Source organism: Anguilla anguilla, chromosome 1 (assembly GCF_013347855.1).
Source record: "Anguilla anguilla isolate fAngAng1 chromosome 1, fAngAng1.pri, whole genome shotgun sequence".
Lineage (NCBI taxonomy): Eukaryota > Metazoa > Chordata > Actinopteri > Anguilliformes > Anguillidae > Anguilla > Anguilla anguilla.
The window spans coordinates 1552054-1569553 of NC_049201.1; the positions used below are offsets into that span (position 1 = coordinate 1552054).

General features: G+C 49.3%; 3 protein-coding genes across 3 annotated transcripts in view; 2 read left to right on the forward strand and 1 right to left on the reverse strand.

Annotated features, from left to right (window-relative positions):
* Positions 1–7558, forward strand: part of si:dkey-34d22.1 (discoidin, CUB and LCCL domain-containing protein 1) — a 25071-nt gene extending 17513 nt beyond the window's left edge. The window contains exons 8-15 of the mRNA XM_035388811.1: positions 1–183; positions 1151–1311; positions 2261–2423; positions 3013–3105; positions 3363–3456; positions 3683–3717; positions 4188–4295; positions 6050–7558. The exon at positions 1–183 is cut by the window's left edge and continues 12 nt beyond it. Coding sequence (XP_035244702.1) covers positions 1–183; positions 1151–1311; positions 2261–2423; positions 3013–3105; positions 3363–3456; positions 3683–3717; positions 4188–4295; positions 6050–6435 — 1223 coding nt within the window. The 3' untranslated portion in view covers positions 6436–7558. The remainder of the gene's footprint in view (positions 184–1150; positions 1312–2260; positions 2424–3012; positions 3106–3362; positions 3457–3682; positions 3718–4187; positions 4296–6049) is intronic.
* A 914-nt stretch (positions 7559–8472) lies between these two features.
* On the forward strand, positions 8473–13846 carry taf12 (TAF12 RNA polymerase II, TATA box binding protein (TBP)-associated factor). The gene is made up of 6 exons (XM_035389992.1): positions 8473–8628; positions 10097–10347; positions 10643–10720; positions 11342–11456; positions 11679–11767; positions 13574–13846. Exons 2-6 carry the CDS (start codon positions 10264–10266, stop codon positions 13607–13609), a joined length of 402 nt encoding a protein of 133 aa, XP_035245883.1. The 5' UTR covers positions 8473–8628; positions 10097–10263; the 3' UTR covers positions 13610–13846.
* Positions 13847–15440: 1594 nt separating this feature from the next.
* The window catches only part of rab42b (RAB42, member RAS oncogene family), a 3985-nt gene continuing 1925 nt past the window's right edge, over positions 15441–17500 (reverse strand). Inside the window, exon 2 of the mRNA XM_035390004.1 lies at positions 15441–16929. Coding sequence (XP_035245895.1) covers positions 16485–16929 — 445 coding nt within the window. The 3' untranslated portion in view covers positions 15441–16484. The remainder of the gene's footprint in view (positions 16930–17500) is intronic.

The following is a 17500-nucleotide window of genomic DNA, read 5'->3' on the forward strand; positions in this document are numbered from 1 at the left end:
TGCTTCCTGTGCTCAGCTACAATGCGTCCTCCAGCTGGGAGGAAGTGGACAGCCTGGGGCATCGCAGATTGTGGTCCCCGGGAAACAGAGACCCCACGGGACAGGTCCTGCCCTGGGTGGCGGACAGCGGCGACCCCGAGCCTTGGCTGCAGGTGGAACTGCAGGAGAGGAGCAGCATCACAGGTCAGAGGTCACAACCCCTAACCCTTCCATATACTGACCATAGACATGGTGCATTAACTAGATCACAGGCACATACTGGACACATACCTGGTGTGCTTACATTACATTACATAGAAGCACATAATGACCATTGCTTTGCTACATTAACCTAACTGGAGGAACATACTCACCATAGAGATGTTACATTAACTAAACCGACTGTACTTACCATGGATATGTTTGATGAATTAGACATGTGGAAAATGGGGAAATGCTGTATGTACTAGAAATACTGAAACATTAAAGAGCTTAAAGAAACAACTTTTCAGTGCAGCTTTTGAATAAGGGAATTTAATTGGCACTATTTAGATTTTATGGTATTTACTTTACTGTTACTTCCTTTGTTGTATTATTACTGCGGTTTCTGTTATCTGTTGTATCTGAGCTGCTTGTGTTGAAAAACAATGGAATTGCTTCCTGTGTGAAATGCGCTCCAGAAATAACACTTGACAGAGGCTGCCCTGTTGTGAGGGCTGCTCTCTGGAGGTGGTGTTGCCGTGTGATCACTGTGTGTTCCATCAGTGGTACGCATGCAGAAACGATCCTTTCAGGCCTTCAGCACTGTGTCCCCTGTGTCCCCTGTGTCACTGTGTCCACTGTGTCCCGTGTGTCCCGTGTGTCCCCTGTGTCCCCTGTGTCCCGTGTGTCCCGTGTGTCCCCTGTGTCCCCTGTGTCCCGTGTGTCCCGTGTCCCGTGTGTCCCCTGTGTCCCGTTTGTCCCCTGTGTGTCCCCTGTGTCACTGTGTCCCCTGTGTCCCCTGTGTCCCGTGTGCAGCGCTCTCTGGTCTCTGAGCGGTTTTACCGTAAACGTGTTTAACGGCGCTCAGGCGCAGGACCCCGGGGCGGCGGGCGGCGGGGCGGCGGGCGGCGAGCGGGCGGCGAGGGGGCGGCGAGCCGGCAGACTGACGGCTCGTTTGGTTTCCTCCCAGGGATCCTCACTAAGGGCTGGTCCGCGGACGCGGGGGCGAGCGCGGGGGCGGGGCCAGGGACGGGCGTGGCCCGGGCCTACACGCGCTCCTACACGCTGCTCTACAGCAAGGACAGCCGGAACTGGAAGGCCTACAAGGCCGTGCTCAGCAGGGAGAGAAAGGTACCGGCCGCACTGCACCATGGGACATCCCGCGTCAGCCGGGACGGAAAGTTCTCGGAACGCCTTGTCTCGTTTCTCTTCCTGAGTAAACTTCCTGTTTGGGAAGGACGTTTGACACGTGCGAAGCGTCCCGTCTCCCGTGTGCTGCTGCGTGTTCGCGCTCCACGCAGCGGGGTGAAGTACACGGGCGCCGTCGGGACGGCCGTGTTTACACAAATAAAAGCTTTGCTTGCTTTACGCGCTCCGGACTGGGACGGCGAGGGGAGCCCCTGCGTGAGCAGCGTGGCTCATAGTGAGTTATATCAGGCGCCCGTGCGTCTGTCCATATCAGGCCTCCTCATTTCCTTATTTACACGTCGCCATGGCGCTGATTTATTCAGCCTTGAAGGGCCAGCGCTCAGGGATCAGCGCTCAGGGATCAGCGCTCAGGGATCAGCGCTCGGGGATCAGCGCTCGGGGATCAGCGCTCAGGGATCAGCGCTCAGGGATCAGCGCTCAGGGATCAGCGCTCAGGGATCAGCGCGTGTGCAGCCGCTCCTGCACCCAGAGCTGATTCCTCTCTGTGATCCGCTCACTTTCACATAAAGCTACAGGGGAGGAACGTGTTTATTCTTTCAGCAACAGGTTCCCCAGATGTACTCTGAAAAGAATAATGTTTTATTTGAGTACTAATAAGTTCCTTTTACAAGGAAAAAAAAGTACAAATTAATTATGTTTTGCTGGCTAGGGGTACAATGTTATGTATCTAATTTGGTACCACCCCAATTTCAAGCATTTGTACCTTTTTAGGCACTTTTTTGTACCTTTTTTCTGAGTGTTGGCAGCTGGAGATGTACATATGCTGTGATTAATAGATGGTATGTGTAATGCACCCCATAGGGCTCTGCTGGGCAGTAAGTATGTTATGACCGCAGCGTTGAGTTCTGTTAAGGCCTCTGTGTTGTTGCAGGTGTTCATGGGAAATTCGGACAGCGACCAGGAGGTGCTGAACAGCCTTATCCCTCCGGTGGTGGCGAAGTACCTCCTCCTGCGCCCGCAGCGCTGGCAGAACAGGGCCGCAGCTCACGTCCTGGTGCTCGGCTGCCCTCTGCTCCGGCCCCGCAGCCCCTTCGGTGAGGCCTGCTCTCAAAATACAGGCCCAGGCTTCAGTTTTCGGCCTTGTTGCAGTTCTGTGTGTGCGTGTGTGTTAGAGAGCGTCAGTACATGTGTGTGTGTGTGTGAGAGAGAGAGAGTGGGAGAGTGTGTGTATGTGTGTGTGCATGAGTATGAGTGTGAGGGTGAGAGAGAGTGAGTGAGTGCATGTGTGTGTGAGCGTGTGCTTGTGTATGTGCAGAGATCTAGGTGCAAAATAGTATCTTGTTACACTTCTGTATGTAAATCATTTTCCACTGTATATATTGCACATTTTTGCTTGTGCTTGTGTGCTGTAAACATGTCTGCTGTGAAATTCAGAAGCTGGCTGAACTTGGCCTGCTGTGGAGATCCTGTCACAGACATTGACTGAGCGTAACGCTGCTGCAACGTTCCTGTAACGTTCCTGTAACGTTTCTGTGAAGCTGTAAACCCAATTGAATGGGGGAACCTGTCATGTGATCTGGTTATTAGTTTGGTTAGTGTTGGTCCCCGGGCCGTGCATTCTTACTGCATGCTCCCCCGTCCCCCTCCCCCTCCCCCTCCCCCTCCCGCTCCTGCTCCCTGCAGGTGCCCCCCCACAGAACAAGGTACCGACGGTGAGCGCCCCCTACAGTCCGGTCCCAACAAAGCACCCTGACGTGGAGAAGAGGCCGGCTGAGAGTAAGTGTGCCAAACCTAACAGTGTTCCTACGCCGGTGGAGAGAGGGAGGGAGAGGAACGTTTCGGCAACGCGATGACCGTTTCAAATGTTTACTTTCTTTATGTATTTTTATGTGCTTTTTTAAATCACCCTGTCCTCTTTATCACCAGAATCCTCTTGTGAAAGCTTGGACCTTATTGGTTCCTCTGTTCATGTGATGGATTGACACACTCAGTGAAAATGGAGGATTTAGACTGTTTTCCTCCTGGCTCTGCAGGTTCCAGTCAGCCTGTGATGGTGGTCGTGGGAGTGGTCCTGGTGTTAATTGTATGCGTGGGCATCCTATTGGCTGGGCTCTGTTGGAAGAGAAGGTACTGTCTGAGTGTGGTGTCCCCTCCCCAGTTCACTGGTCATGACCCCCTTTCACAAGACTACATTTCCCATGTTTCCCTTGCACTGCCTATTATGTTACACTGCACACATGCTACAATGGCCAAGTACTGACCCTAACTAACCACTAACATTCCCTAAATTTCATGTCCGAAAACACTGTGAGAACCGGTTACATCCGTTTACAACCTCTCTCCTTTCTTTCAGGAGAAAGAATGCTGACAAATGCTCCTTAGAAAAAGGTTTGTGGATGACTCTGATCAGAAGGGCAACTGGTGGTCTATATTGTTGAGTAGACTCTCTATTGCGGTTCTTCTGCAGTGACACTGTATTACACAGTGCCTACTCATACTCCTACCAATACCATGAATTAGAATGGGAAACCCATAATTAGCTGATGGGAGTTAGAGGAATAAAACTGCTCTCTGTCTTGTTGTCTCTCTCTCTCTCTGTCTCTGACTCTCTCTCTCTCTCTCTCTCTCTGGCTCTCTCCCTCTGTCTCTCTGTCTCTCTCCATCTCTCTCTCTCTGTCTCTGACTGGCTCTCTCCCTCTCTCTCTCTGTCTCTGTCTCCCTCCCTCCCTCCCTCTCTCTCTCTCTCTCTCTCTCTCCCTCTCTCTCTCTCTGTCTCTGTCTCTCTCTCTCTGTCTCTCTCTGGCTCTCTCCCTCTCTCTCTCTCCCTCCCTCCCTCCCTCCCTCTCTCTCTCTCTCAGGGTGTCAGGACGGCCTGGGAAAGGCTCTTCCCCGCTCTGAATCAGAGCTCATCTCGTACCCGCCGGAGAGGGCTGCCCTGGACATCCTGCCAAACCCTCCTCACAATGGTAATGATGACATCGCCTTGCAGTCACATGACAGGGGCCTGTGTGGTTCCGCATGACAACAACTAAGTCACATGACGGGGGCTGGTCTGGTTCCTCATGACGTGACCTTACAGTTACATGACGGGGGCTATTGCAGATCTGTGGGACACAACTTTAAGTTTAAATGATTAGGGGCCAGTGTATTTCTGTATGACACCACCTTAGTCACATGATGGGGGCCAGCATCACCTGATGGGGGAGCAAAGGGAAGACAGGGAGGAGGAGAGAGAGAGGAAGAAGGAGGTAATCAGTGGAATGAAACAGGAGGGAATGGAGAAAGAGAGAGAAAGAGAAAATGAGGATGCCGAGGGTAGCAGCCCCCCCCCCCCCCCCGCCCCCGGCCTGGTTAGCCAGCCAGCAGGACAGAAACCAGGCTTGACAAGTGAGCGTCTCCTCCTCTGAAACAGACCCCCCACCCCCCCCCCCCCCCCACGAGTCTCCCAATTGCCCCCACTGTGGCGCATAAACATGTCTTTCTTCCCTCCCCGGGGGCTGCTCTGAAAGGGCCTTTTAATTAGACCCCATAATGAGAGTGCCCCCCCCCCCCAACCCTAGCCAAGCCCACGAAGGGGGCCCCTACGCTATACAGGACTGGGGGGGGGGGCAGGACAATCAGCTCTCTCTCATCCAGCCTAATTAAAATCTGTTCCTCTTGCAAACTCCCAGTATGGAGGGGGGCACTCTGTCCAGGCCAGGGGCATGCTGGGTAATGCCCTGCAGGGGTGGGGGTACAAAAGGGGGCTCGGGGGGTGGAGTACCAGCAGCAGTGGAAGTATCATCCCATCCCACACTCAGACCCCCTCTAAATCTCTCTGAATTTTAGTTAGCACAGACAAATCCTCGATTAATTGTTTTTGCGGCAGGGTGGGCGTGGGGGGAGGCGGGGGTTGGGGGGGTTGATCTTTATGAAGACTTGCAGATTATAAGAAACAGTGACTTTTCTTTTCCATATGCTGGAGAAGGAGACTGACATACACTGCAAAAACATTCTGTCTTAACAAGTGTTTTAGTCTGGTAATGGAGACTTATTTCTTATTTCTTTCTCTCAGGTAGTAGTTTAGTTGTTCTAAGTTTTTTCAGTATAAATATGAGACTAAAACTCTTGTTAAGATTGACTTATTTTGTGGTTTTTGCAGTGTTGAGAATACCCCAGTGCGTTTACTTTCAGGAATTTAGCAGACTCTGGCATCCTGAGTGAGTGATGAGCTCTCCTGCAGCTTTAGGAGGACCAGGCCATCAGCGGCACAGCCGTCCGTAAGGAATACACAAACCTGCACGTGGGAGTGAAGTGCCAGGAAGCGGACTGCTGAACTGTTGGGGATGTTGTGCTTTGAGGGGTGAATGTTTCTGAGGTTGTGAGTGGAGCAGACAGGCTCGCTGAAGCCAGGCGTAATTCTCAGGCTCAGTTCCGGCTGTCCTGGATCGCGCTGTAGCCAGTGGCAGCCCTGGTTCTCTCCTACGTGCGCTACACAGCATACCTCTGACTCACTGAGGGAGAGAGGGAGGGAGGGAGGGAGGGAGGGAGGCAGATTAGAATGCTTCCCTGGGGTCTTCATTCCCCCTGTACTGGCATTTCCTGTTTCCTGTTCTTGACCCTCTACCCCCCTCCCTCTCTTGTCTAATGTTTCCTGTTCCTGCCCTCCTTGTTCCTGGTTGTCCTGTGGGTCCATCCCTGGCTGCTCCCCCCCTGCCCCCCTCGCCCCCCCCCCGGGCAGACTACGCCGAGCCGGAGCTGTGTCCGACGGGGCAGCAGCTGGGCTCCACGTTCCGGCCGGCGGCGGACGAGGGCTACACCGTCCCGCTCATCCTCAGCCACTACGACGTTCCGGGGAAGCTTCCGGAATACGCCGAGCCGCTGCCGCCGGAGCCCGAGTACGCCACGCCCTTCTGCGACCTGCCCCCCGACCCGCCCGCCTGCCTGGTCTGCCCCGCGCCCCCCTCTCACGCCTCCGCCGCCGCCTCGCCATCGGCCCACTACGACTGCCCCGGCCACAAAATGGCGCCCAACGGCTACTGCCTGCCGGCGCCCCACGGCGCGGAGTACGCGGAGCCCCAGCCGGCCGACGCCCTGTCCCTGCACACGTACTACGAGCCGCTGTGAAGCCGACGGCCAATCACGTCACTCAGCAGACTCTCTCATCCAGAGCGACGTACGGAAGCGGAGAAACACCTCTCACCCAGGCCTCACCTCTCACCTTGAACCTCAGTGGGACTTGAATTATGAACACTAAGTGCCTTGTGTGTTTACAGACCACTGAGTGCTCAGAGATACATATTTATACAAGTCAAAGATTAAGAAAGTTATTTTATGGAGGCGTTGAGGAAAAGGCAACATGAGCTAACCCTGCCTTTCTTTTATCCAGTGCCACTCTGGTGGGTGGCATTTCAGACTGTGGAAGTGCGCACAGTACGGGCACAAGGCCTTTTGTGGCTATCACATGGCAGAGGTCCAGAGATTAATGCTTGATATCTCACGTTTTTATAAATGATCAACCGGGGAAGTGCAGAGTGTGTGTAAGGGAGCCTTCGGTAAAGGTCTTTGCGAGGTTGTTCTGCGCACTTCCTCACTAAGCAATCTACGCTGGAAATGCTGTGGGTCAGAGGGGCCACTAAAATAGCAGCAAACTGGAGACGGTTTGCTCAGGCAGTCTCCAAGCCTGTGTGGTGTGTTGATACTTAATGAACTCTCCCTCAACATTCCTGAAACAGAAGTCGGATTTGGGATTCAATCGGCTGAATCCATCGACAACATCAAGGCGCTAACTATTCAAAGATGAAGTTTGAGTCCCATGGACGTTAAGACGTCAATCACAACAGTTCCCTTTCCTTTAATTACGTTGTTAATAGTTAATTGTTTAAAAAAAATAAACGGAATATCACCTCTGTGTGTGTTTGTTTTGCTTCACTGGCGCACTCAGTGCATTTGAATCTGAATCGAAAGCGATTTAAATGTGAAAACTTTCAGATGTATAATAATAAAATTTTGTTGAATGACGATCCGATAAATTTGCAGTCAAAAAATGCTAATACATCCACACAAAGTTATGAATCTTGGTATGTGCATTGACGGTAGAATCAAGACTCCAACCCTAAAGGCTTAGCTCAATCCAACCCCATGGTGGTGCCATAGAGATCCAGATATGAAGAAATATTCAAAACTTTACTGCTGCATCAGTTTCGTATGTATTGCAAGGTTTTATTTTGAAATAAACAGTTTGACACAGGTTGTGTGTCACTTTCTTGTGTTTTTCAGAAGATCATTTCAATTTTTATTGTATTATAATCAATATTAATAATATATCGTTTAATTATTATTTTTTTTTTTTTTTGTGAACATAAACCCATTGTACTCATACGAGAACTTTTTTTCCCAAAAAGTACTTATTGTTCAAACACATTGATTAGTTCCTATAATTAATCAGGTGCTACTAGTTACAAATAGCAAGAGAAATTTTAAAATGGTCACAAAAACATGGCCCGGGTCTCAGGGGGACCAGTAGAAATCCCGTTTTAAGACTTTCCTAGTGGGGAATGCATTGATTACGTTGGAGGATATCCTTCGTGGTCGTTTTCTGCCGCCTGGTGGGAAGGTCGAGATACTACTACTGCTTACTTTATTGAATTCAAGATCCAGTTAAGTTCAGTCCCTAAGTTAGCATAGCTCCTCAGAGTCCCATAGCAAAGCTTGGGAAAGACTGCTAGTTAGCATAGCTCTTCAGAGTCCCATATCTATTCCGTATCGGCACGTGAATCAGCTGATCTAATTGATTAAGTTCAAGAGTTACCACGAACAAACCCGCAAACCCAGTAGCTCCCGGGGACCCGATTTGGATAGCGCTGATCCACATAACCTGTTAACATAACTCTCCTTATGAAAAGACTTAAAACGAGTTCACATTGTGCTATTCATAATCGTGTGTCATCCCTGTTTGGTACATCCTTACAGAAATTGAACATACTGCCATAAGTAGTAAATATATTACGATTAAAAACAATTTTACAGCCGCGGAATGTCTTGTAGTACTTTCAACGACAATAATTTCCTTGCTCGTTGACATTTATCAGCTGATCGGCCCAGAATCAATTTCAACCAATCAAACGGCAGGTCACGCAAATGAAAACATGCACCGGAAGTGATTCCAAACAGAAAGGAAGTGTTTCCAAATAGAAAGGAAGACGAATATCTGAAACCACACAAAGCTTGAGCATTGTTGTGCGCGTTTGCTGTCGTCGAACCACAAATATTTCAGATTACAACGGCAAAACATGGGGAGATAGAGGTTCGATTTTCAAGGTAATCGGCGTCACTGCGTTTATGACGGTGTAAGGTTTGGCGCGGAGAGCGTGTAGACTGTAGTGTAAGAAGCGGTTTTGAACAGTGTTAGCCTAGCTTGTTAGCTAACTATAAAAATAGCGGGATTCACTAGCTAATGTTTTGCTATCTAACGCCACCTAGCTAACGAGCCACTCAATGTCAAATTGATGCAATTATCTCGAAATTCTATAACTGCATTTATGTTATGAGTGAGTAGTTGGCTTTCTTGAGTTAGGTAGTCACCTTTATAATTAACTGTTAAATGTCATTGCGTCTGAGCGCACCAGATTAAGTGGCTAACGTCAGCTAGCTAATGGGCTAACCTGTCACACTTTATGCTCGGGGTACTCAACAATATTCTGGATTGTGCTTCTCAGCCGTATTAAAACCCAGGACTCTGTAGTCGAGAGATCTTAATGCATTGATCTGCTAGCTTGTAAAATAAATGCGCTAACGGATCTGGCTAGAGAATCTGTTTGGGTAATCGCGCGGTTATCGATTGCCCAGTGTATGATGAGTGGTTACCTCAGATACGCTTACGGTAATTTAAGTTGACCGGCTAACTTTCCAATTAAGACCAGAAAAACTATGATTTCTAGTTCGCCCTGAGAAATTTCCGACATTTTGTTCATTTTCGAGGTATGTCGAATTTTCCACAGAACTTGGCGCTCAAAGAAGGCGCAGGACTGTGGTCTTGGGGGTTATCGCGACCACACATCATTCAACGTTGAGATTAGCAGTTAGCTAGTTGGTTAAGCTGGCTATCAATTACCTAACTTAATGATTTTGTCATTTTATGGTTTGTTCAAAGTTTGCGGCGCTTTATCAGGGGCAACACGGGAGTCCAATAGTCCTCTCCTACTGGAAACTGACCCTGTGACCAGGTCATAAAAAACAGTGTGTATCGGTGACCTTCAGCCCAGTCATTTCTTACACGTTCGAAAGGAATGTTGTGTCTCGCTGTGTTTTCGGGTAAAGGATGGGCTCTTTCTGGGGCTCATAATAGACGTCTGCCAATTATAGCAATGTTACTGTCCATGTTATTATTTATTTAATTAATTAATTATTTAATACATTATTTAATTACTTAATTATTTCATAGGTATTAGTGTGGGGGAAAGGAGTTAGGTAAAATTAGTCACATCAAGGTAACCATAGAGCTGCAAGATCTGCCAAACAGATGTGTTTGCACAGTGTTATTGGTGTTATTATTAATAAGGCGTGTGTAGCTCTGCTGCTTTCTGGGGTCCGGAACTGTGGTGGTGTTTTAGGGTGCAGCCAGTGGACCCTGGGGCTCTCCAGGACCAGGGCTGCTCTAAGTTCTGGAAGCACAAAGTTTGTACCCTTGAGCGAGGCACTTAACCTCAGTAAGTGTGGAGAATGTTGGCTCTGGATTAGCACCTGCTCCACTAAAACACCTGATATCTCCGCCCTGTCCCCGTCTCAGGTTCCAGCTAATTGGACGTCGGTCCCCCTTTGAGACCCCACAGAAGGAAGCTTGAGGCCCCTGAGAGGCCCCATGGTCTGAGGATTGGGCCCCTGTACCAGTCCTCTCCCCGCAGCATCATTAACCTGCCCGGCTTCTCAAGCTCCGCCTCCCCGCTCTCCGCCAGCATGGCCAACAGCGCCGCCGCCACCCCCGCCAAGGTCCTGGGGACCCCCGGGCCCGCCGGGAGACTCAGCCCCGAGGGGACACAGGTACCCCCAAATCTACCCTCAAATCTCCTCTGTGCATTCCCAGATCTCCTCCCTGTACCCCCAGATCTCCTACCTGTACCCCAAATCTCTTAACTCTGTAGAAGTATTGAATGTTTCTGCAGCTGGGTATGTTTCTAAAGCTGTTCAGGTTAATAAGCACACAACTACTGTGCCCCAGCTTGAGATTTGAACCTGCAACCTGCCTTTTGTATTTAAAAAAAAAAATTAAAAAGTTAGTTGGTTGCTCCCTAGAAGGGCAGTGGAAGTGACATGACTTATTACATTACGCCTGCAGGTGCTGAGTAAGAAGAAGCTGCAGGATCTCGTGCGTGAGATCGACCCCAACGAGCAGCTGGATGAAGACGTGGAGGAGGTCAGTCCCGATGTCCGTCTGTCCAGCACCAATGTCCGTCTGTCCAGCAGGCTGAAACCATGCCGCAGTTTGAGTGAGAGTGTGTGAACCCTACACTCTGTGTTAGGCTAATGTCCCCGTCACACCGCTCCTCGTGTCCGTGTGCTGGCTGTGTGTTAGCGCTCTGTGCCAGTGTAGCTGCGGGTCTGAAATGCCAGGCCTCGGAAGCTGGCAGCCAGTCAGGGCCGCTGAGCGTTGAGGGCGGGGTTGAGTCAGTGGGTGTGGCCGCACAGGTCTCACGCAAACAAGACGCAAATTTCAGGAGTCTCCCCTGACGTTTACCAAACACGCGCCGAGGATCTACGTGGGGTACAGCTGCCGATATTTGAGCGAGATTCTGATGTCAGACCTCGGGCAGATCATTATTTCAAAAAGATTTTAAAAAAAAACACTGGCAATGTAGTATTGTCACGCCAACATTTGGAAATTCTAACTGCTTTGCTCGTATTGTTGTATGCTTGTATGTTAACATGTTTCCGTGACAGTTTTGCGCGATCCAGGGCTAGATAACCGTAAAACCCAGAGCAGCTCTTTTTCCACTCCGGTCCGTGTGAAAGCCGCTCTCTGCTCCTCCACGCTCAGATGCTCCTGCAGATCGCGGACGACTTCATCGAGAGCGTGGTGACCGCCGCCTGCCAGCTCGCTCGCCATCGCAAGTCCAGCACCCTGGAGGTGAAGGACGTCCAGCTGCACTTGGGTGAGGTTGCCACGACGATGGCGGCGCCGCACCGCCATTTTATAAACGCGCAGTAAAGCCTTCTAAACAGACAATACCGCGCGTTCATGTAGCCGCTGTATTAACGCGTAAGGTTCCCGTCCTGTCTGCTGATTGGCCCGTGCAGTATTCTGCCGAGCCGTCGTGTCGTTAGTAAAAACCTGGACTGGCCCGGGATCAGGACTGTCTCTTCCCCCTCCGCAGAACGGCAGTGGAACATGTGGATTCCCGGGTTCGGCTCGGACGAGATCCGGCCGTACAAGAAGGCGTGCACCACAGAAGCCCACAAGCAGGTGAGGGAACGTCGTCAGTGCTTCACACCTGCCGTGTGAGCGCCCCCTAGTGGCAGGATGTCTGCCCAGGGCTCCTGTGCATGTACTGTTTATTGAGATCCCCATTAGCTGTACTGTAAGCAGCAGCTATTCTTCCTGTGGTCCACACAACCATAGAAACATTAAAATAAGATTTTCACCAAAATACTGCCCATCAGGGGGTATTTTCATTAAAACTGATTAAATGTCTGAATTCAGACTGTTCAGTGATTAATACCAGCCAGATTGATACTTATGCCCCTTTAATAGTGTGTAACCCCAACCTTCCCTGTAGTAGTGAACGGAGGGAACCCCTTTAAAGGGCCGTGTAATCCCACCCTTAAGATAAACTTCCTGGCCTGTTTGAGATCTCACCTTGGCCCCTCCCCTTTTTCTGGATGTTCTCTGATTGGTTGAGACCAGTTGTGTGATGGTATGATTGGGTATATTGGTGAATAATGATTCTTGATGGCAGGGGTGGAGGGGGGCGGCGTTTACTCGAATATTCTCACCAAACGAGTTCCAGCTGATTGCGGTAGTGCGTGCTACAACTAGTTTATGAAAAGAAAATAAAGAAAAGGAATGGTTATGCAAGCGTTCTCTGCTTCTGCTGCACCAGAGGAGAAGGGGAATACACTCTGTACTGCGTGCAGCCAAGACCCACAGTGTGGATGAAATAAGAAATTACTAGATTGAATATGGGGTCAGAGGTCAAAGTGCTGATCATTTAGGGTGTGTGTAACTGTGCACGCGTGTGTGTGTGATATCTAGTTTATGAGTAACTGCGTGCGCTTGTGATTTATAGTTTTGTGCTTGTGTGTGTGATGAATAGTTGTGTGTGTGTGTGTGCGTGCGTGCGTGCGCATGTGTGTGATGTATAGTTGTGTGTGTGTAATGTATAGTTGTGTGTGTGATGTACAGTAGTGTGTGTTTGTAACTGTGTGTTTGTAACTGTTTGTAAGTGATGTACAGTAGTGTGTGTGAGTAACTGTATGATGTAGAGTTGTGTGTTAGTGTGTGTGTGTGTAATTGTGTTTGCTTGTGATTTATAGTTTTGTGCTTGTGTGTGATGTATAGTTGTGTGTGTAAATGATGTACAGTAATGTGTGTGTGTAACTACGTTTGCTTGTGATTTATAATTTTGTGCTTGTGTGTGATGTATAGTTGTGTGTGTAAATGATGTACAGTAATGTGTGTGTGAGTAACTGTGTGTATAATGTACAATAGTGTGTGTGTAACTGCGTTTGCTTGTGATTTATAGTTTTGTGCTTGTGTGTGATGTATAGTTGTGTGTGTAAATGATGTACAGTATTGTGTGTGTGAGTAACTGTGTGTATGATGTACAGTAATGTGTGTGTGTGAGTAACTGTGTGTATGATGTACAGTAATGTGTGTGTGTGTGTGTGAGTACCTGTGTGTATGATGTACAGTAATGTGTGTGTGTGTGTGAGTACCTGTGTGTATGATGTACAGTAATGTGTGTGTGTAACTGCGTTTGCTTGTGATTTATAGTTTTGTGCTTGTGTGTGATGTATAGTTGTGTGTGTAAATGATGTACAGTAATGTGTGTGTGAGTAACTGTGTATGATGTACAGTAATGTGTGTGTGTGTGTAACTGTGTATGATGTACAGTATTGTGTGTGTGTGTGTGTGTGTGTGTGTGTGTGATGTACAGTAATGTGTGTGTGTGTGTGTGTGTGATGTACAGTAATGTGTGTGTGTGTGTATGATGTACAGTAATGTGTGTGTGTAACTGTGTTTATAACTGTCACCCCGCTCTCGTTGCAGAGGATGGCTCTGATCCGCAAGACGACCAAAAAATAGCGAGAGCATCTGGAGCTCCTCCCTCCCTCCTGCTTTTCTCTCCTTCTCTCTCCTCCTCTCTCCTTCTCTTCTCTTTTTCTCCCTGTCTTTTTCCCCGGACTGCCGGTTGGGTGGAGTCGGACGAGGGTCGGCAGGGGAGCGCGATGCTGAGTGCAGTGACCGATGTGTTAGAGGGGGGTCATTGTGTACATTTATACCATCAGCCGTTTGGGTGGAAGGGTTGTGTGGGGGGTGGGTGGGTGGGTGTGGTTAGTTTGTTGCGTACAGTCTGTGTGCGAATGTGTGTGTGTGTGTGTGTGTGTGAGAGAGTGAGTGTGTGTGTGTGTGCGTGCGTGCGTGTGACTGAGAGTGTGAGTGTGTGTGTGCGCATGTGCCCATCTCAGATTCTCCATGCTGGGATCTCCCTGTTCTGTAGTCTCGTGGAGTCCGATGTCACCTCTTCCTCTTCGTCTTGTTGTATCTCTCTCTCGCCTGTCCTCCCACCAGTTTTAGTATTTCCCAGTAATTCAGTCACCCAGCTTTGGAAGGCAAGTGTAGTTGGGGAGGGGGGGGGGGGGGGGGGGGGGCATGCTAAATTAATTTACTGGTACCCCCACACACACACACACATGCACGCACTCACACACACTTAAACACACACACACACGCATACACATGCACGTGCGCGCACACACTGTTCGCCCATTTTTGAAAAACTGCACACATGCCCCTCCTCCTCCCCCCACAAACTCTCTGTGATTGGCTAGTGTCCCCCCCCCCCCCCCCCCCCCCCCCCCCCCCCCCACTGGAAGTCTGTAATCACCTGTTAGTTCATTGTGCTCGGCACTGCTGAAAAAACTACAAAGACCACAATGCACAATGGGATAAGGCTACAGCAGCCTCAGCGCAGTAGTGCATGTTCACTTTTTTGAGTTATTATTTTAGATTTCCCTCTTTTTTTTTTTTATCTTTTTTTTTTAGGGGTTTGGCATGTGCGTGCTGTTGTGTTTAGTGTGTTAAAAGTACTGTCGTCATCTAATACTTTTCTGTCGATATTGTACGTTTCATATGGACACTGGGGTACGTGCTGACAGCACCGTAGACTCCTTCCTCAAATCATCTCTGTCCTGTAATCAGTTTCTCTTGATGATGTTGTTGGCTTGAAAAGCTGATTCTGGGGGGTGGTGGGTGGGTGGGGGGGTGGGGGGTGGTTATGGGTTCAGAGGGGGTGGGATTCAGAATGTGCTTTTGAAGTACCCCCCCCCTCGTGCATATTTTTGTCTCATTATTTACAGTTGGTGTTGGGGGAAGGGAGGGGGGGTACAGTTATATGTAATCTGAAAGGAACGTTATCCATATTACGTCACTGATTATTAATAGAAGGTTGATTTAAAAAAAAATAAAAATTGGAATTGTAATGTGTGTAATGAGGCGCTTTGCCAGTCTGCAGTGCAGTGGGGGGGGTGGGGGGGGGGGTAAAGATTTTGACTTTGTATAGCTGTGTTTACGTATATCCTGTGTTGTTGTTTTTTTCCATTAATAAAACAAGGTTCATATTTCACAGAATAAAACGGGTGCAGTGGTTTGTTCACTCTAAATTATTTTTGTTTCAACAAATTTGCACTCTTTGGGTTGAATATTCAGTCCTGGGCTTGGATGAAAACCTGTTTCCCTTTTTGTGTTAGATTGGAGGCCCCTGGTTAAGAGATTTGCAACCACAAGCTCTTCAGTATAATTGGTTGTGCTGCTTTGACTGTTTACCACTGATTTCTGCAGGTAGTGTCTGCAGTGCCACCTACAGGAGGAGGACTGAAATACAGATTAAATGTTAAGCAAGAACTGGCTATTCAGGTCTGATTGCACAACTTCCATTATTTTATTGCACAGGGACAGTTTAAAAAGGGAGATGACGGATATGTTCTGTACTGTGGGCTGAACCAAATGTGGCCCACATGCTTGTTTCTGTCAGTAATCCCAGGTCAGAACAATGGTAAAACCCAAGAAACGTTCAGTGTATCGCATATAGTGAAGCAGTAGTTAAGCACAGAAAAAAATAGCAATTTATTGGAACAGTTCATGATTAAGTTTTAAGTCCCTACAGTGTGTTGCTGAGATGAAGCAAGTAACCCAGCGATGTTTTTAACATTACATTTATTTAGCAGACGCTTTTATGCAAAGCATCGTACAAAATGTGCAAATCATGCTTTACTGCTGGAAAATAGTATGGAGGGTATTTTACACACACTGCCCATCGCGTACTAAAAGATATGCACTAAACAGTAGGCAGTATGTTTAGCAGACTGCATGTTTTGAGGGCACAGTAGCTGGAGGCTGTTGCAGATACGGTCGTTAGCGTTGTGTGGCACTTGATTTTTGAAAGGTGGGCAGGGCTTCTGTCTGAATTATGGGTAGGATTTAGAGAACATGAGACAAGCCTACAGTTCCCTGACCACACTCTCTGTGTTTGCTCGAGATCCACAATTTAAAATGAAATTTTGCATGGATTTCTTATTTTAGTGGCCCGTGAAGGAGAAATTGGTTTGCTGTATGAAGACTTATAGCTATAGCCTATTAATATTAAGTGCAATGTCTTGAAGGTATGTGTGTGTCTTTTTATGCAAACATGGACCACTGAATTACAAAACAAATTCCTGAAAAGGCGATAAGGTCCCGCTCAGCTGAACATCTGATCACTGGTGCACAGCGTACCGTTTCAGGTGGACCTCTCCAGGGTACGCTAACATGCAGTTCCTCACTTGGGCTGCAGGTGGCAGTGTAGCTGGTGTGTGTGCCCTGTTCTTCACTGGCTGCCAGCACACAGTCAACAGCTTTGGTGCTAATGGGCGCAGTTCTTGTGGCGGCCAGGTGAGGGCGCGGCCGTGTTCGCCTGGGGGAGCTAGCAGGCGCAGTTCTTGCCGCCGGCGGCCTGGGCCGCGCCCCCCGGGGGTGGTGGGCGGAGCTCCAGGGCGGAGCGGGGGGCGGAGCACTTGACGCCGTCCCAGCCCTCGCGCAGCTGCACCTCGCCGCTGCGCAGGCCCTGGTACACCCTGCGCGCCAGCAGCTCCACGGCCTCCGCCACGTTCTGCCCCGTGCACGACGAAGCCTCCACGTAGGGCGCCCCCAGCTGGCCCGCCAGCCGCTCCGCCTCCTCGCGCGACACCGCCCGCTCGCCCGCCAGGTCGCTCTTGTGCCCCACCAGCACGAACAGCACACCGTGTGGCCGCACGCGGTCCTGCACCTCGTCGTGCCACTCCCGCACGTGCTCAAACGACGCCCGGTTGCTCAGGTCGAACACCAGGAGGCCGCCCACCGAGTTGCGGTAGTAGGATCGCGTGACGGACCTGAGAGGGAGAGGGGGAGGGAGGGAGAAAGGGAGGAGAGGAGAGGAGGGAGGAAATGCTGAAATACCCTCACCTCAGCAACGTTTCCATTTCAGAATCATACCTTTAACCAGTCCCTGAACTGGTTAGAGTTGGTGTTTGCTCCTGTCTTGGTTTTAATAACTGGGAAAGGAATGGGGTGGGTAGAAGGCTTCAGTCTGCCCCTCATTAGTGTTAGCATTAGTGTTAGCGTTGTGTTAGCATTAGAGTTAGCATTGTGTTAGGATTAGTGTTAGCATCAGTGTTAGCGCAGGGCATAGTGTTAGCATGAGTGTTCACACAAAGGTTATCGTTGTTTTTTTTAAGGATAGCTGTCAGTCTGCTCCTGTCGTATGTTTTGCTTTATTCAGAGAGCAGAGAGGGCAACAGAGAGAGATTAGGGACCGTAGCTAAGAAGGAGCCATGGGGTGGGATCAACTTGCACCACACATCTAGCTCGTTAGCATTAGCATTACTGTTTAGTGTTAGTGTTAGCAGTAGCATTTCGTTTATTTTTCCTGAGCTCCTCACCCCTCCACCCCATCCCCCACCC